Source organism: Nelumbo lutea, chromosome 2 (assembly GCF_056320005.1).
Source record: "Nelumbo lutea isolate HS-2025 chromosome 2, American lotus-T2T, whole genome shotgun sequence".
Taxonomy (NCBI): domain Eukaryota; kingdom Viridiplantae; phylum Streptophyta; class Magnoliopsida; order Proteales; family Nelumbonaceae; genus Nelumbo; species Nelumbo lutea.
Genome location: NC_142685.1, coordinates 27,939,824 through 27,956,892, shown reverse-complemented (window position 1 = coordinate 27,956,892; position 17,069 = coordinate 27,939,824). Strand labels below are relative to the sequence as shown.

The 17,069-nt window shown below is 38.9% G+C and overlaps 2 protein-coding genes across 2 annotated transcripts; one reads left to right on the top strand and one right to left on the bottom strand.

Moving 5' to 3' along the window:
* The first annotated feature begins 2,877 nt into the window (after positions 1-2,877).
* Positions 2,878-4,537, top strand: LOC148869437 (phosphatidylcholine:diacylglycerol cholinephosphotransferase 1-like). The gene is made up of 2 exons (XM_088970243.1): positions 2,878-3,748; positions 3,851-4,537. The coding sequence occupies exons 1-2, from the start codon at positions 3,341-3,343 to the stop codon at positions 4,295-4,297; spliced, it is 855 nt and encodes a 284-aa protein (XP_088826369.1). The 5' UTR covers positions 2,878-3,340; the 3' UTR covers positions 4,298-4,537.
* A 4,387-nt stretch (positions 4,538-8,924) lies between these two features.
* On the bottom strand, positions 8,925-12,643 carry LOC148869436 (protein POST-ILLUMINATION CHLOROPHYLL FLUORESCENCE INCREASE, chloroplastic-like). The gene is made up of 8 exons (XM_088970242.1): positions 12,321-12,643; positions 11,658-11,778; positions 10,486-10,570; positions 10,317-10,395; positions 9,999-10,112; positions 9,805-9,917; positions 9,472-9,582; positions 8,925-9,366 (listed from the first exon to the last, which is right to left on the bottom strand). The coding sequence occupies exons 1-8, from the start codon at positions 12,424-12,426 to the stop codon at positions 9,247-9,249; spliced, it is 849 nt and encodes a 282-aa protein (XP_088826368.1). The 5' UTR covers positions 12,427-12,643; the 3' UTR covers positions 8,925-9,246.
* Between the last annotated feature and the right edge of the window lie 4,426 nt (positions 12,644-17,069).

The following is a 17,069-nucleotide window of genomic DNA, read 5'->3' as shown; positions in this document are numbered from 1 at the left end:
AGGTTGATGCAATGCAGCCGTGGCCCTGAATTGCCATTGCCAACTTACACCAACAACAACATTATGCCCTCGCAATGGGGGGGGGGGGGAGCAAAACATGTGTGTCGTGGTCTCGCAAGCACTCACCTAGGAAGATAATCCCATGGGATGATATAGAAGCAACCATATGAGAAGTTACTACAGAATAACCACTCGCATAAGCGGAAAGGTCAAGCCACACATCGGCCAAATAATATTAAGAAGAGTGGACTATGAAATCGCTCCCAGAGCCTAAGGGCTAAGGTGTCGAGTTGATAAATACCTCGGCACAACCTGAGACCCAGTCGCCCCTTCGGCATGGGCAAAGTCAAGAATAAGGAGAGTGGACTACGAGTCACTCCCTAGGCCTAAGGGTTATGGTGGCAAGCTGATAGAAGAACTCGGCACCACACAAGACCTAGTCGCTTCGGCATGGGCAACCTAAATCCTAGTCGCTTCAGTAGGGGTAACCTAAACCCCAGTTGCCTCTCCAGCATGGGGGAAATAAAAAAGTAGTTTGCATTCATAGGTGTGCAAACATGTCGCATACATTCCCTATAGTGTTCATGCCCCTCGGATTATTCCTAACTATGCCCAGCCCACCAGTTCAGCACGTCGGGTGAATCCACACTTACAAAATTTTTTGGAGAAAAATAAAGAGAGAAAAATAAATGACAGAAGGAAGATTAATTCGACACAAGAAAGAAAAACAAAGGAAAGGCTAGTTTGCTTTCAACATCATGACGGACACAAACTTGGCCGATCTCTTCACGGTCGACCTCCACCTTGGTTCCTAGCTCCGCATCGAACTCGTTGGCTACTCTTTTGAGAACCAACTCGAGAAATACTACGTCGAAGTATACCTAGGTGGAGTGACCTAATAAATCAACCACACAAAACCCCTTCTTGAGGACGGTATGATGAGCTTCGCTCTTGAGGTACTTAGTTGGACTGTAGAACCCCTTTATGGTCGCATCCCTAATAAGGTAGATGCCATCGGGGTACCTGCTCTACCTCTCATCGAGCAAATGAATTCGCTCTCGTGCCCCGATAATTAAGACGGCGAGGTCCTATGTAAGACTGCAAACACTTGGACTCTTCCGACTTGAGAAACAAATTGGACCAACGCTTACGACTATGAGCTTATTGAATCAGTCATTCTAGGCCAAAAGGAGTGATCTACTCCCTTCGCCGAGCTACTTTTAGCTCGGGAGTGGAGGCACAATTGATGAGGGCAGATTTGGCCGTCCAATGACCTTGTGACACATGGCATCTCATAATATCTAGATGACACCTAGACACCATCTAAGTGATGATTTGGAGTCCCAGATTGTGGCTCGTCTTTACCCCGACCTGGCAACTTACCTTTACCGCCAATCTGACGAATTGCCTTCATCGTCAAATTGGTGACCTACCTTTACGCTGACCTAGCGACCTCGACCACAACTTAGGTCAGCTTGCAACACCTCATCTAGGGTTAGAATGTAGCACCTCGTCACCGACCAAAGCGACCTCGATGCGAGGAGCAACATCCCTCGAGGGCTGGCCAACCTGACTAGGGACCAGGCCACCTGTGAGATGTGCTCACTGACAAATTCGACATGCATATCCCGACGCTCCCAAGTTTCTCAGAAGTTGGCCCACGTATCGAATGTTCTGAAGGATGGTCAACGTGCATGGCGGTTACCTCCAAGGATCTCAAACCGGTTAGGCACGACCTCTCGGAAATCTCGAATGCGGTGCGTGAGGCCCAAACCAAATAATGCCTATATAAAGGCACCAACCCCAATGACACAAGAGAGGGGCGAGTAAGCACATTCTAGCTCTCATACTTTATAATTTTTTAGCTCGCAATCTACTACGAGAGTACTAACTTAATCATCGGAGCAACCTTGCCGGGTTACCCACCCCGGGTCCTCTAACATTGATTCCTTGCAGGTTTCTCTGAAGAGCTACCCAACTCAGCAATCAACCCAACTCGACACCCAATCTACCCCGCTCGGCCTAATCAACTCGGCATCCAAATCCTCATCTAGCAAAAATCCTCCGATAAGGTGGATGCACCTTCATGTTTTACTGCCCTTTTGTAATATTACCTTACAAAAGATGCCTTATCTTTATTATTTTACAAAAAAAAGCTACTTTTTATTTACCTATTTATGCTACTTTTTAGTACTAATAGAGGTCAAAAGCTACTTTTTATTACTAATAGAGGTCAAATAAAAGAACTATATTAATATCCATTGGATGTTTTTTTTTTATGAAAAGAAACTGCCCTGAATTAGTTAAACGAGTCTTTCAAATATTCCTAATACACGTGAGACGTTGTGAGGAGCAATGTTGTGAGAGGCTGATTTGAAGTAGTCTTACATGGGAGAATTAGCTATATTGTAGTACAGTGAAATGCGGCCCTTGCATGAGATGTAAGCAAAAAGATAGGCCGTTTGATTGTTATTTCTACTTATATGCATAAATTCAATAACTTCAAAAGATGAAATCAGTCTTTGCAGATAGGTTCGGTGGAGATGATCTGACCATTGGATGGTTATTTGTACCTTGAATCACCCTCACCATCCTTCAAAAAATCTTTGGATCATATCCCGTAGGAAGCTTCCGTAAAAGGTTAATTACGGTGTTTGGATGTACAGTTGAAAGGATCCCACTACGGTGTTTGGGATGTACAGATTTCTGAGGGGGATTTCGGTCCAAAAATCCCTTTTCTTTTCCTCCGACGGGCCCACTTTTTTTTTATAAGTCGTTTTAAATGCTGATGAGCTTATATATAACATAGGGAGGACTCTTGAATATGACAAAGCTGATACTGATTCAGTGCACCAACGCTCCTTCATGTGATGTGAGTAACCTTTCCATCACCATAATCGCATGCCATCAAAACAACTATTATATTCTTATTATCCTATTATATTATCGTGGAAGCAAGATAGCAAATCGAAACCCGTCCCCACATTATCGAGAGACGGAAAGAGTTGATTAATCTTAGTGCGCCATTGCCGTATCGCCTCGATTTACTGAAAATTTGCATCTCGAAACAACTCTTGATCTAATCTGACGGTGGAGACTCCAGTCCAAGAACCGCGTTTCTTATTGTTTTCCTGACATGGGCCTTGAATTCCAAGTCCAAGTTCACGGTCCACCCCACAAAAATTGCAACACGTAGCCAGAGACCAGAAGAAGACACAGATGCAGACGAGCAGCTCCGCTGGCATCCCTGCAATTGGTTTCTCCGCGAAGCCCACATGATTTAAACCGCTCTTTCCCATTTCGATGGCGATTCCCCGTATCCAACAACGGGCCGACGGCTATGGATGCTGGAGTAAGCCGCTGCCGAACCGATACCGTGCTCAGGAGTAGAGATAGGAAAACCGTCAACGGCGTTAACGGCTTCAGCGTTGGCGACCACCGGAGCCACAGCAACGGAAACAGCAAGACGACGGAGAAATCGTCTACTGTAGCAGCAATGGTGGGTCTAAAGCGGAAAGCGTTCTTCATGGGTTGGTCAATGGAGGACGCGGTGAATGTGGTGAGGTACCACCCCATCCCCTGCGTATTCGCGGTGTCTCTCCTCTTCTTTATGGCAGTCGAATACTCCCTCTTCATGATTCCTCCTTCCTCCCCACCTTTCGATCTGGGTTTCCTCCTGACTCGTCCCCTTCACCGCGCGTTAGCCGCTCGGCCTGCTCTGAACACTGCCTTGGCCGCCCTCAACACGGTAAGCCAATTGAGTTTTCCTAATTTTCCATTTATTCTCATTCCTTCGTCGATCTCAATGTCAACAGAATCTCAATGATTTGGAATTGATGATGGTTATCAGGTGTTTGTGGGAATGCAAACGACGTATATTCTGTGGGCATGGCTGGTGGAAGGCCGACCAAGAGCGACCATATCGGCATTGTTCATGTTCACATGCAGAGGAATACTGGGCTACTCGACCCAGCTGCCACTGCCACAAGGATTCTTGGGTTCAGGGGTGGATTTCCCGGTGGGAAACGTCTCATTCTTCTTATTCTTCTCCGGTCATGTAGCTGGATCCGTGATTGCTTCGCTGGATATGCGACGAATGCAGCGGCGGGAATTGGCTTGGTTGTTCGACACATTGAACGTGTTACAAGTGGTGAGGTTGTTAGGGACCAGGGGTCACTACACGATCGACTTGGCCGTTGGGGTCGGTGCGGGGTTGTTGTTCGATTCTTTAGCCGGCAAGTATGAAGAGGACAGCAAAAGGAGAATAGCAGCAGCAACTCATCAGATCTTACTTTAATTTTCTCTAACCGATTCTTCTGCAGCAGAAAACTATAAAGTGAAGAATCAAAAAAGAAATGGAAGGGAGAAGAGAATAACTGAAGAACACCCCAGAGATAGCAAGCAAGCACTGACCCAAGACCAGGTTGTCTTTGCTTAATCGCTTTTTTGTTATTGAATTTTGGGTTCTTTGTGATTGAGACTATTCAAAGTAAGGCATTGCATGTGCAATCTGATCGATCGAGCACCCATTTTTACAGTTCAGAATCTTCAGATGCTGGTACTTTTTTACGGTTGTTTGAAGTTTTTCACGCGTATTATGGAGTCTAAAGCGTGGAGCTTGGCTTTGAATTGGTCGGGGTTGCCGCCTGGTAGACAATCTTAACCATCTGAAATGATGTGTTTGATGTGAAGGTTGTACTGGGGGAGCCAAAAAAAAAATGCGGTGAAGTACACTGCACTTCACCGCAGAAATCTGAAATTATAGCTTCTATAGTTGGCATCAATCCACGATCAATATTCATTCTCCCAAGAAAATGAGCTTCAGGCTTTGAGCTGCTTAGCTGTCTTCTCTGTAGGCTACTCATTGTTCACGGGCATTCCCAAGATGAATGAATGGCTGAGAAGATGTTCGGACTTTGCTCTGACTTAAGCCGATCAGAGCCTGGGCCTCACATTAACAATAGCCACATCTGTTGACCCCAACGGTTCAGCCAGTAGATCTGACAAGTATGACCCCAACTCCACCTCTATCGAACATGGAGACTCTCTCCTCAGAGACCGGATCTGCTCTCACACGGGCGCCTCACAGGCATATCCACCGTGCATTGGGAACATCTCCCGTGAATGGTAGGATGTGTGCGTGAGGTCGGTGTGAGGCGCCCTGTGTGAGGAGCAGATCCGGTCTCGTCTCCTCAATTTGTTGCATCCCACTGCACCACACAGAAGGTATCTACTGTCTTGCCTGCAATAAGAATGTAAGATGAGATTATTATTTGGTTTTGGTTGGACTTCCAGCCGGCAACGTTTGCCCACCAAAATCAGCTTCAGTCTCAACCTTTTTTAGGCCACAGACTAAAAAAAAGACATTTTTTTTTGTCCTTTTGCTTGCTGTGGAGTGACGGTAGATTAAATTAAAGCAAGGTTTAATAAATGGTTTGTTTGTCAAACAAAGATAATCTCTCATACAATTTCAAAGGTTTACAAGAATTCCATTCAGACCTAAAATTCCATTTGTATTTATACTCTTTCCAAATTGAGTATTTATACTCTTTCCATTTGTATTTATACTCTTTCCAAATTGAGTATTTATTCCATTCAGACCTAAAATTCCACTTGTCAAACAAAGATAATAAATGGTTTGGTTTGTTTGTCAAACAAGAATTCCATTTGTATTTATACTCTTTCCAAATTGAGCTTAAAAGATAAATCTTAGGGCTCGTTTGGTTCTTGGGAATGAAGATCATGAATTAGAATTGGAATGGATTATTCCAATTTCAACTGTTTGGTTGGGCACAATCGGAATCTAATTCATTTCACCATGTAGTGGAATGGCATTCCCCCATTTGAGGGAATGGCTATAACTTTCTTCCCCCATTTGAGGAAATGGCTATAACTTTCTTCGGAATGAAATCCTATTCCAGTTTATTCTAATTCCTATCTAAACCAAATAGATTATAGGAATAGATAATTTCAATTTTGGAGGGTTTTGATTAAGGGTGTAAAATGATTCAATTCGAATCGAATAAGGCAATATCCAAATTTGAATCCGATTACAAAATCTATTGAAAATTAATATTCAAATTTGAATTCAATTAAATATTCAAATATTTGATTCGATTTAAATTCGATTAGTTAATTATCTTAGGTAATTAATAAATATATAAAATAAAAAAATTTTATTTATATAAATAAAAGTATTTTTATGAAATCACTTTTATAAAAGTGCTTTCGTAAAAGTATTTTCTTAGAAGTGTTTTCATAAAAGAACTTTTATAAAACTGTTTTTATAAAAATGCTTTTATAAAAGTACTTTCTTGGAAGTGTTTTCATAATAGTACATTTATAAAAGTACTTTTGTAAAAGTATAAAAGTGCTTTATAAAAATGCCTTCATAAAAGTACTTTTATAAAATTCAACTAGGGATAATTTTATAAGTGGTATTTTAAAATTCAACTAGCAATAATTTTGGAAGAAAAAAATTGAATAAGTGTTTATTGTATAAGCACTTCAAAAATAACTGGAATTTTTTAAAATAAGCACTTATTTCGGGCTTATTTCCCAAATACCAATAAGTGCTTAATAACCCAAATAAACACTTATTTTGAATAAGCACTCTCAAATCTGGAATTGAAATCAAAACTAGGGGTGTCACCGGTATTCAAAAATCCGATTTCGAATTCAATATTCGACCTAATCAAATCAAATTCAGATAATTCAAATATAAGTACTTTTGTAAAAGTGCTTTTATAAAAATGCTTTTCATAAAAGTATTTTTATAAAAGTGGTTTCTTAAAAGTACTTTCATAAAAGTATTTTTTTAAGTACTTTCATAAAAGTGTTTTTATTTAAAGTGCTTTCAAAGGGTATATTTTGAAAATTTTAAAGAAAATGAAGGACAAAATAGTCACAAATGTTTATTTAAGTTCTTATTAGAGAAAAAGACTACCAAACGCCCAATATAAAATAAGTGCTTATTTTAAAAAATAAACACTTAAAAAAATTGGGTGCCGAATGCAAATAAGTGCTTACTCGAATAAGCACTCATTTTTAAGCACTTATTTTTAACTTAAGCACTCCAAATCATGGCTTTAATCTATTATTCCATCCATGGTTTTAAAAAATGACTTGGAAACATAACCGTTCTGGCCACTAGTTTTCGGGTCGATAGTTCGATCATCTGATTTGAACGAATGACCCGTTTTAACAACAAAAATAAAAAAATAAAATAAAAACGGCTGAAACTATTGAATGGGTCGACGAGTCGACAGTTTGATCGCCCAAATCAACGGGTCATTAACCGGTTCAATGGTTTTTTGCCATAAACCAGGTTTGGGTAAAACAGAACCGATTGTCTGTGATTCCCGGGCCGAACGGTCTGACCATCCAGGTCAGCACCGGTCCAAAAACCATGATTCCATCTATGTTTCGAGGAAAATTGCCCTTAACAGTGGGTGGCCAAGCCTCACAAGTTAAACAGAATATTTTCTCACTAAACCAAAACTGAGAGTAGCTGTTCGCTTGTTGCTATCAAATTGTTTTAAAGGACTAACCATAGGCACTTATCAAAAAAAAAAAGGACTAACCATAGGCACGTAATACATCCATTGCACGTATAATTTGTTAGATAAAATTGCAAGGACTTAACTGAAAATGAAATATTGCTTTCAAAAGAAATGTGAAAAATGAAATGTTTCATGTCTTTCCTTCTTGAGATCTAACTTTGTAAATCATATTAAACTGAAGAAATGGGAATGGAAACGGGTCGGGTTATGTGGTGAACCCGCATTGACGTGACCCCATCAGATTAGGGTCTGGTGATTTTGGGCTGGGCTTGAATCGAGGTGACCTGTACCATACCCGACCCGGACGTTGTCAATGCAGTAATGAAACATATGTAGAGAGCATTTGTTTAATCATAGGCGCACCATACGTGGGACAGGTCGGGCCAGGTTTGGTGTCCCATTTTCACTTCCTCGGGGTGGGTCAGGTTAGGTTGGAGTTTTTTAGGAGTTGGATTGTGTTAGGTTGATCCAAAGTCAACCATCATTTAGTTTGATCGAATTATTATCAAGACGATCCAGCAACACTGCTGAATTATTAGTTCACTTCCATCTAATTTCACCAACTTGAAGGTTACTGATGAATCATCTCTCCCTCTCTCTCTCTCACCTAGATCCACCCTCTTGTGTGTATCCTACCACTACTTTAATCAGGGATTCAACTCGTTCTCAACCCTACCTTTCATCATCATCCTCTTCTGTACTCCTCTTACATGGACAAACTTGTATACAAAAATCAATCTGACATTATCATACATCTTGACTTCGTTAGGTCGGGCTGCCCAATGCATTACAACCTTAAATCAGGTTGGCATTTTCCAACCCTAACCAATCTTCAGCCCAACCCAGTCCAACCCTTATCCCAAGTCAGGTTGGGATCAGGTTGGCTCAAGTAAAGCTAGTGATTGAAAGGGGTAGGGTACCAGTCTGCTCACATTCAAATTTTTAACAAATGCTCTGACTCTGTATGCGTGTGCGTGTGATGTGAGTGAATTGTTTCTGGTTATTGAGAAGGTCCATGACAAGCCCACCCCCTCCTAGAAATATAGAACCTTTCTTGAGTTTCTTCAACCTTCAAACATCTCAGCACTTCCTCCAAAGAAACCAGAGAATGTGGTCAGCATTGCGGGTAGCATCTACCATTTTTTTTTTAGTTCCATGAGCATCTATCATTAATTCGAGGACAATTAAATAATCAACAGGAACATCCTTAACTGCTGCCTTCTCATTTTTCAAGCACAATCAGAGCCCAATTACTGACTATAGATTGATATTCTGAGATATGACTAATGCCCCATAAAAGAGTCGATCCACCTGTTACAGTAAACCAATTAGCTAGCAAGCGGCATGCAGGACTGAACGGAGTAGTTGGAATACCAGAGATGCAACTAGCTCATTAATGCAGAACAGTAAATTACAGCTAAATTGTTTTTCCAAAATAAAGCCAGCAGTTTCCATTGTTTTTCCTTTTTGACTTCTGTAAAAGTACAAAATAATCTATTTTAGCACCTGAGGCATTTGGTTTAGACTTCAAAATATACAAGTGAACACCCTTTTGGCTACAAAAATATACTGCACCAGTTTCAGGATAACCTCCTTAGTCCTTACTCCAGTGGAAAGAGAGGTTTTCTTTTTTCTACTTGTATTGATACATGCAAAAGGGTGGGAGCTTACACCATTAAATCTTCTATTCATCAGAGTCTGAATCCAGTAGGCATGATCCATCATCTACATTAGCAAGCGGGTTAAACATGGGTGAGCTTGGATCAGTGCATCCTGGTACAAGGTCAAGATTGCAGCGGTCCCCCTGCAACAATACATCAAAATATCAACAAAGGTTGAGGATTTAGTTTCCATACTCTGTTTTTGATAATATAAATATTAGAAGACACAATAGAAGGAACCCACATACCCCTTCAACAGACAAATTACCAATCATGGAACAGCGAGTGATGACAATGTTCGAGTCAGGAAAGATTGCTCTTTCACAGGCACCCTCCTTACTCAATTCATCTGCCAAACCCTGTATACCAGACACGGTTGTGTCTTATTTTTATTCATATGATCAAAAGACAGTTCTTGAGTCATGATCAACCAAGACTACAAGTAGTACAAATATGGCTCAAGGAATGTATTCTTTCTGCAACACAGTTTTCAGGTTTTTCTTTCTTTCTTTTCTCTTTCTTTTTCTTTTCTTGTTTCCTTCTTTTTATTTTTCAAATACAGTTTTCAGTATTGATGGTACCTCATTGAAGAAGTCTATTGGTTTGTTTCGCCATGCCTTAGGAACTTGAAATTGCAATCTATAGGGGCCATCCCATTCAACACCATTAGTGAATGAGAAGATCAAGTTCACAGCTGCCAAAGGTGCAAGCAGTTAGCCAAGAAGAAATTAACCAAGCATCAAGTGCCAATGTATATTCATGAAATATCACCAACCATGCTTAGGAACACATATCTTGATAGTATACATGGGCGGATCAGCTTTTCCTCGAATTTTCCTAAGCATCACCCTGGGCTCACCACCACACATGATGGGTTGATTAAACCCCCCTAGGAAACAATTGGATGAATCAAATAAGGGTATTTTCAGGATATCAAAATATGAAGATATTTCGTTAGAAGGTGTGGAACTTCTGACTTGGTATTTGCTTAGAAGTTAGAACACTTATCTGTTGTGTCAAAGGTCAACCCCATACAAACTCAATGATATACAGCTAAAAATATAAGCTTTAATATAGTGATGAAGGAAATTACCATTAAATGCAATGCCATACTCTTCGTTTGGAGTAAGATTATTTGTTGCAGGATTGTAGAAGAGTGTTAACTTTTCTCCCTGTCAAAGGTCAAAGTGGAGACTTAGTGGAAGAGTTAGACCAAGCAAATCCTACAAACATCTTACTATCAGCTGCAGTGCCCAACATACAGACATAGGAGGAAGACCATTCATAGTTTTCCAGAAGACAGGAGCTGTTCCTAGGTCAAATTCTGCCCATGTAGGAAGTGAATACCTGAACAAAGAATTTTTCATCAGCCATTAGATAAAACTACGAATTAGATAGAAGAAGATGCTGGCTAGCCAATTCATAGAGTCTAGATGTGTAAATATCTCAGGCATCAAACCCTGCCTTCACTACTCTTTTTGCACACCAAAAGGAAATGTTAATAGCAGATTCACAAAAGCAACAGTCAACAAATCTGGAGAGGAAGAGCTCTTTAGCTTGCTACGCTGAAGCTTGGGCAGAGTTAAGTTTGTGAGTTTCAAGTACTATCATGGGAAAGATCTAGTAAAAAAAATTCTGTAACTGGACAATATTTGAATTTTGAAATAGAATAATCAGGTCAGGACTTGAGAGAGAAAAGAAGTCAGTATTGCTGCCTGCGTTGTAAACAGGGAATATATCCTTATGAAAAGTGCTTGTATGTGTTAAGTTTTCATATGCAAAACAAATTGTATGTTTCACAATGTGTAAAGTAAGTGAATAAAATAGTTGAACTCATTGATTTCTTTCTAATACAGAACAAGACCAACCAGGTTTTTGGTTGTCATGTTATTTTGGGGCCATCCAGATGTGACAGATTTTATGTTCTTTTGGGTTGCTTAAGTCACTTTTTCCCTTCGACACACTTCCAAGTCCTACGTCTGAATAGTTGGTACTTCATACTTCTGGGTTGTTATCCTGATCTAAAGGGAAGCAACGGAGATGATCATAAATCAGATGGTCACACTCTCCCAAATTTCCTTTTGGACTTTCAGGTAAACATGAGAATGGATTTAAAAGAAACTCCAAGCATTGAATTGCAAATATCCAATTATATCAATTTTGGACAGAGGAATTCTGCTTTAGACAACCCTAAATTGATGGATCTCAACCTGACTTCTTCAAAAGGTTGCCTCAATAACAAGAAATGCAGTACTGGAGAATTTTCTTGTCATAGTGAAGCTAAACTTAGCAAGAATGCTAAAGTCAATGCTATAGAATTTACTTCCTTGTCCAAGAGAACATAGGAATGTCCCAAGCATCATTAAGCTATTAGAAGTAGTTGCATCTAAGAAAGAAACTATTAGAAGTAGAAACGTCAAAACTGAAGACATACTCTTTGATTTCCTCTTTGGTAGTTGTTGCAACAGCAGCAGCACTTATCTTTGAAATGATCCTGACGACCTTCCGCTTCTCTGGAAGACAGCCTCCCAAGGGAACACCCATGAAATGATTACCTGCATTGAATGGAAAAGATTTCTGCAATTCTGCTAATTTCGACAATGGTACGATAGTTTTGTTTGCCTTAAGCGAATTAAAGGTCAAAGAAACATATAATTCTCTCTGCTTTTTTATATTTGAGATAAGAAAAAAAAGGCATTTTCCACTTGGGTAAAACAAAACAAAACATGACTTTCATCTAAAGATTGTAAACCGAAATTGTATCAAGATCAAGTCCAGAAATTAGACTTTCAGCACAAAATTGGACCCAGAAGGGAAATTTATACCATGATTAATTTTAAAGCAAAGCACTCCTTAATTTTGAATAAGTTTAAATGAAAAGTGATATTTCCAGGCAAGGCTGTTTCTGTTTAAATGAAGAAGACAAAATTTGTAGCTTCAAATGGCACCGGCATTCATAACATCAAACCACTTTGAATAATCTGGAAATATGAATCCTTAGAAGCAGCAAGTAAAAACCTATTATCTACCATCTCCGCGTCTACTCTTCAATGAAATATGACAATTAAAGAAAGAAAATAAGAGAAATTAGCCATACCATAAATGTGGGAAACAGATGGACCGGAGTTGCAACTGGAAATAGACCGACAGACAAGGAGACGCTGCGACGGAGAAGACAAGATTGAACCAGTAAACACCGCCATGGAGGCCAATTCAGTTGCGTCTGTGTCTCGTCGCTGCTACTTCTTTTCCCGCTAAATGACTCTACACTGGCAGAATTAGAGTATGACTTACAGAAAGAGAGCGAGCTGCAACCTCAGAAATGAGAGATATGGAAGGAAGAGATTTAACCACAAACACAAATTCTTGGTGGCCAAGTGGAGAGGACTTAAAGTATCTGGATTTGATTGTTGGCTTTCCACTTGTCTATCAAATCAAGGTCATACGTTTATTCATAACTTGCCACGTGTATTTTTCCACGTGTCTAAGAGTGATAGAGATTAGTTTTGCACACGCTAATATGTTCAACCTCCGGTAGGGATGGGGAATTTTAAGTAAACTTATATGTTCGAGGATTTGGGATAGAAGATAAATTGTATTCCCATGGAGGATCGGAGACGAGGATGAAAGTTAATTTTAGAGTCGAGGTCAGGGACAAAGAATATGATTCCCACCTTGAACTCACCCAATTGCCATTCCTAACCTCCATGCTCCAACCATACATCTACTACCAGTAGTATTAGCTGATCTTTGAACCAGATCTTTGGCCCTTCCTATGTTGGGACCCATCCATTGATTCCTGGACCAGACACACCAGACACATACTAGTTATTGGACCAAGTCCAAGCCTATTAGTTGGAAGACAAGAAAAACCCATTGGATCATGGGTTCAGTCGCATGCCTCACACTGATCTTACAGCCACATCTCACCCCGTATTGAAAATATCTCTCTATGAAAAATAAATACAAGTATAAGAGATATTTCCAATTTACAGCAGGACAGGCTGTGAGATCAATGTGAGACGCACACTATGTGGAGCAAATCTGGACTATATTATAGGATAAATATTATAGCAAATCTGCCCTCACCTTATATCCCAACCGGTCTAAAAATCTAAACCCCATCATCATTGAGATCCCCAATTTTACCCTATCCCGCTTCAATCATTTCTATTTGTAAATCTTTTTCTTTTTATTTTTTGGAGGCGTATCAGAAACTATATTATAGGATAAATTATAAATAAATACCCTCTACTATAAGGATAAGTATCCTAAACTTTCAAATGTGATACTTGATGAACTCCTAGAAATAGATATGCTGGTCTAACCATTAGTATTCCATCAGTTATCTACAATATTTGTTGAAGTCACGTGTGACTTTAACAAAATCCCATAACTACCCTTCTTTCTGTATTATATATTACTCTTTTTCACTTACCTGATAAATGTGTTTACTTGGGAAAGAGTAAAACTTGGCCGGGTAAACATGCTTCCAGCGTTCTTGTAGTTACTCAAGTAAATGATTTACCTAAGTTGAGCGAGGGTATCAGTTACCCTCGAGTACGGAGTACCATAGGACCTAATGTAGCGAAAAACAAACGCGGGTGTTGTGGAGGAAACGAATGAGGCTTAAGTGTTTGTGATAATCTGGTAATTAATAATAATTTTAATTTTAATAAAAAGAAGTCGCTTTTGTTGCTGTAGTACTGTGCATATGGGTATTTTGGTGTTGTATTGAAAGTTCAGGGTATCAGAGTTTTAAGTTTCCCCAAAATCCGCCCCAGCAAGGGTAGGGCAAATTGTCGTCTCTAGTTGCAGCCCACCCACCCTCTGTGCCCGGCCTTGAATAGGGCAGGTTTTCCTCCATCTTTTTTTTAATTGATCTTAAATAAGGACAAAGCAACAAGGAAAATATTTTTGCCCCAAATCATGGATAAAGCGGGGATGGAGTTTACATATAATTTCTTAAATTCACCTTGAACTTGATAGCAAATTAGTAAAATATCCCTAGATTTAATATTAATTTCTAAAATACCTCTAAGTTTCTCCCAAACTTATATCTATTTTTATAATATCCCAAATTCCTATAATTCAATTCCTAAAATACCCCAAATTTCTATAATCCTATTTTTAAGATACCTCTAGATTAGATGTATTTTTAGGTGATTACCTCATGACAAACAAAATTAGAGAATTTGCAGGGCATTCCGGGTGAGATCCACTTGACAAAGCCAAAATCCATAGAATGAAAGCAGAAGAGAATTAACACATTCTCCGTTTGCTAAAATTAACATTACATTGTCATAAAGTGGTTCTTTTTAGGTGCATCTTATTTTTATTTATTTATTTATTTTTGTCTGGGACCCATTTGGAACATAATGGTTTCAACTTTCGTTAAGACAGGATTTTCAAAGTTCCAACAAAAGAAAGGGCCTCCCATTGAAATTGACGAAGTGTGGAGGTCTTTAGATCAAAGCGTTCTAACACACCAAACGAATCTTAAGTAGGCGTGCATGCGAGCTGAGTCAAATATTAGATTATTCTAACTCCACTTAATTCGAGCTAAAAACATGATTTTGATTTTTGATTTTGGCTCAACTCAAAAATTCATAAATTCATATGTTGCATAATTAAGTTTAGCCAAAATTTTCACGAGCCAGCCTCAAATAACTTGTAAAAAGCATGGTTTTTAAAACCAACCCGGTGACCGAACCGGTCAGGGGCCCGATCATCAGGTCGAACGGTCTGATTGTTCAAACCGAATGCTTGGCCTGTTCTGACAAAAAATAAAAAATTTAAAAAAAAATAAAAAAGGTCAAAAACATTCTAACAGTTCGAATGGTTAATCGCCCGGTTCAGCGGTTTGTTGACCAAAATCAACGGTTTTGGGGGGAAATCTGGTTTTTAGGGAAAACGAAACCGGTCACCTAACCGGTTCCCGATTTTTAGAGTCTGACCGTCTAGTCCGGTCCGGTTTTAAAAACCATGGTAAAAAGATTCCATTCGTTTCCACCCCTAACCCCAAGTCCTAATCTTTTTTGCATCTTAAAAGGTTATTTCTAAAAATTCAAGGTTTTTCAAGAGTTATTAAACTAATGATGCATTTGGTTTGCACTCAAATGAGTGAAAATAAATGATTTTTTTACAAAACAATATTTAATAGAAAAACAAAAGACAAATTTCTTAAAGTATCCATATGGTTTAGGAAATTGACTAACTTTATAGCATATTGTACTCCCAAATTTTTTGACAATTGGCATCTAGTTATTATTAATGAAAAACAAAATGTTGAATTTATCCTCCATTATTTTTTAAATTTTCAAAATAAAACTTAACTGATAAAAAATTTCCTATAGATGAAAAGCGGATCACAGCTCGGACTATGATGTTTTAGAAATGAATTGAACGAGGCCTCAGCCGTTCAATTAATCTATGAGTTGTTCAAACATTCAAAGTTGAAAGCGGCAAACCCCAAACAAACCAAAAGATCAAAGAAATTGCGAGAAAACAAGAAAAAAAAAAAACTAAAAGGAGAGACGTAATGGTAAAGAGAAAGAATCTCTGTTACATCTCTACTCATGGCAGTCCAAACCCAAAACGAAAATTACAAAGATGTGTTACACTGAAACCTTCCCACAAACTGTACATACCATAGTGTAACCATCCACAAGGAAATAGTGTAGACAATAAATTGGGGTGTGGCCCGTTTCTGTCCACACTATTTTGTGGATGGAGATTATCCACACATAGCAAAACACCATATCTTATCATGGACAGGACCAAAACGGTTCCGTCCACGATATTTACATACCACTGAACACCACGGTCCCATCCACTGTACAAAGAGCATAAGTGGGTCGACCATGCCTTACCAAACGAGCTGTCCTCTGACGTTGGAACCGTTCACCGACAAGTTGACTTCGACCTGTAAGGTGGAGGTAGAGATACCTTTTCTCAGCCTGAGAGAGCTTAATCTAGATCAGAAACAACCCCGGGGGTTCATTTTGGGTTATTGTAGTAACTGAACTTCTTTGACTTTAGTTTATTTGTTGTCATTTTGTTTCATGGTAAAGCAAAGCAGTGCTAGAAATATAAGGAGTTTGATTGATACTTTTTGACTTGAGCTATGCAAGTATGCAAGCTTTCTGTAATCTGAATGAGAGGGATCTCCAAGGATGGGGATGCTTCGGCAAATGTGGGCAACCTCACCGTTTTCTTTGATGGGAAATGACTGAATGGCATGAGACGGCTCTAAGAGAAGAAGAGGAAGGATGGTTAAACGTGATGGTGAAAAGTAGCAGAGGGAAGAGTTGATGGGAAACAAAATATTTTAATTTGAAAGGAGGAGAAGAAGAATTAGCTTCTAAAAGGGTATTTTAGGAATTTTAAAAAATATACATATTATTCACGTAATGTCACATATGAATAGAGTGTGACGGAAAGTTAACAGCAAGGAAGTTTTAAATAATTGTCAAAAAACTTAAAAATACTTTAAGACAACATGTAAACAATAAGAATAGAGTTAATCAATTTCTTAAGGGGGTGTTCTACAACATGAATGTTTTTGGAATCGCTATATCAGCAAAAATAAAAATAAAAACATGTTCTTGAACTATGTTTTTGTTTTTAAAAGGAAAAACAAATTGGTTTTGTTTGAAAAAAAAAAACAATAAATGTTTTTAGAACCAATAAAATATTGGTTTTTAAAGCAAAAACAAATTTTCTAGTATAAAAAGCATATGATTTATGGAACTTGTTGAATAATCAGATGAAAACGTGTTTCTGAAACCAGATTCAAGAATATGTTTTTTGAAAACAAAAAACGCTTACAAAACAAAGAACATGT

Excerpts from the sequence above, each read along its gene's own strand:
- LOC148869437 (XM_088970243.1), top strand. The coding sequence starts at position 3,341 with ATGGATGCTGGAGTAAGCCGCTGCCGAACCGATACCGTGCTCAGGAGT. Across the intron at positions 3,749-3,850 it reads CCTTGGCCGCCCTCAACACG|GTGTTTGTGGGAATGCAAAC; the intron begins GTAAGCCAATTG and ends GATGGTTATCAG.
- LOC148869436 (XM_088970242.1), bottom strand. The coding sequence starts at position 12,426 with ATGGCGGTGTTTACTGGTTCAATCTTGTCTTCTCCGTCGCAGCGTCTC. Across the intron at positions 11,779-12,320 it reads ATCTGTTTCCCACATTTATG|GTAATCATTTCATGGGTGTT; the intron begins GTATGGCTAATT and ends CATTCAATGCAG. Across the intron at positions 9,918-9,998 it reads GATATGTGTTCCTAAGCATG|CTGTGAACTTGATCTTCTCA; the intron begins GTTGGTGATATT and ends CACCTTTGGCAG.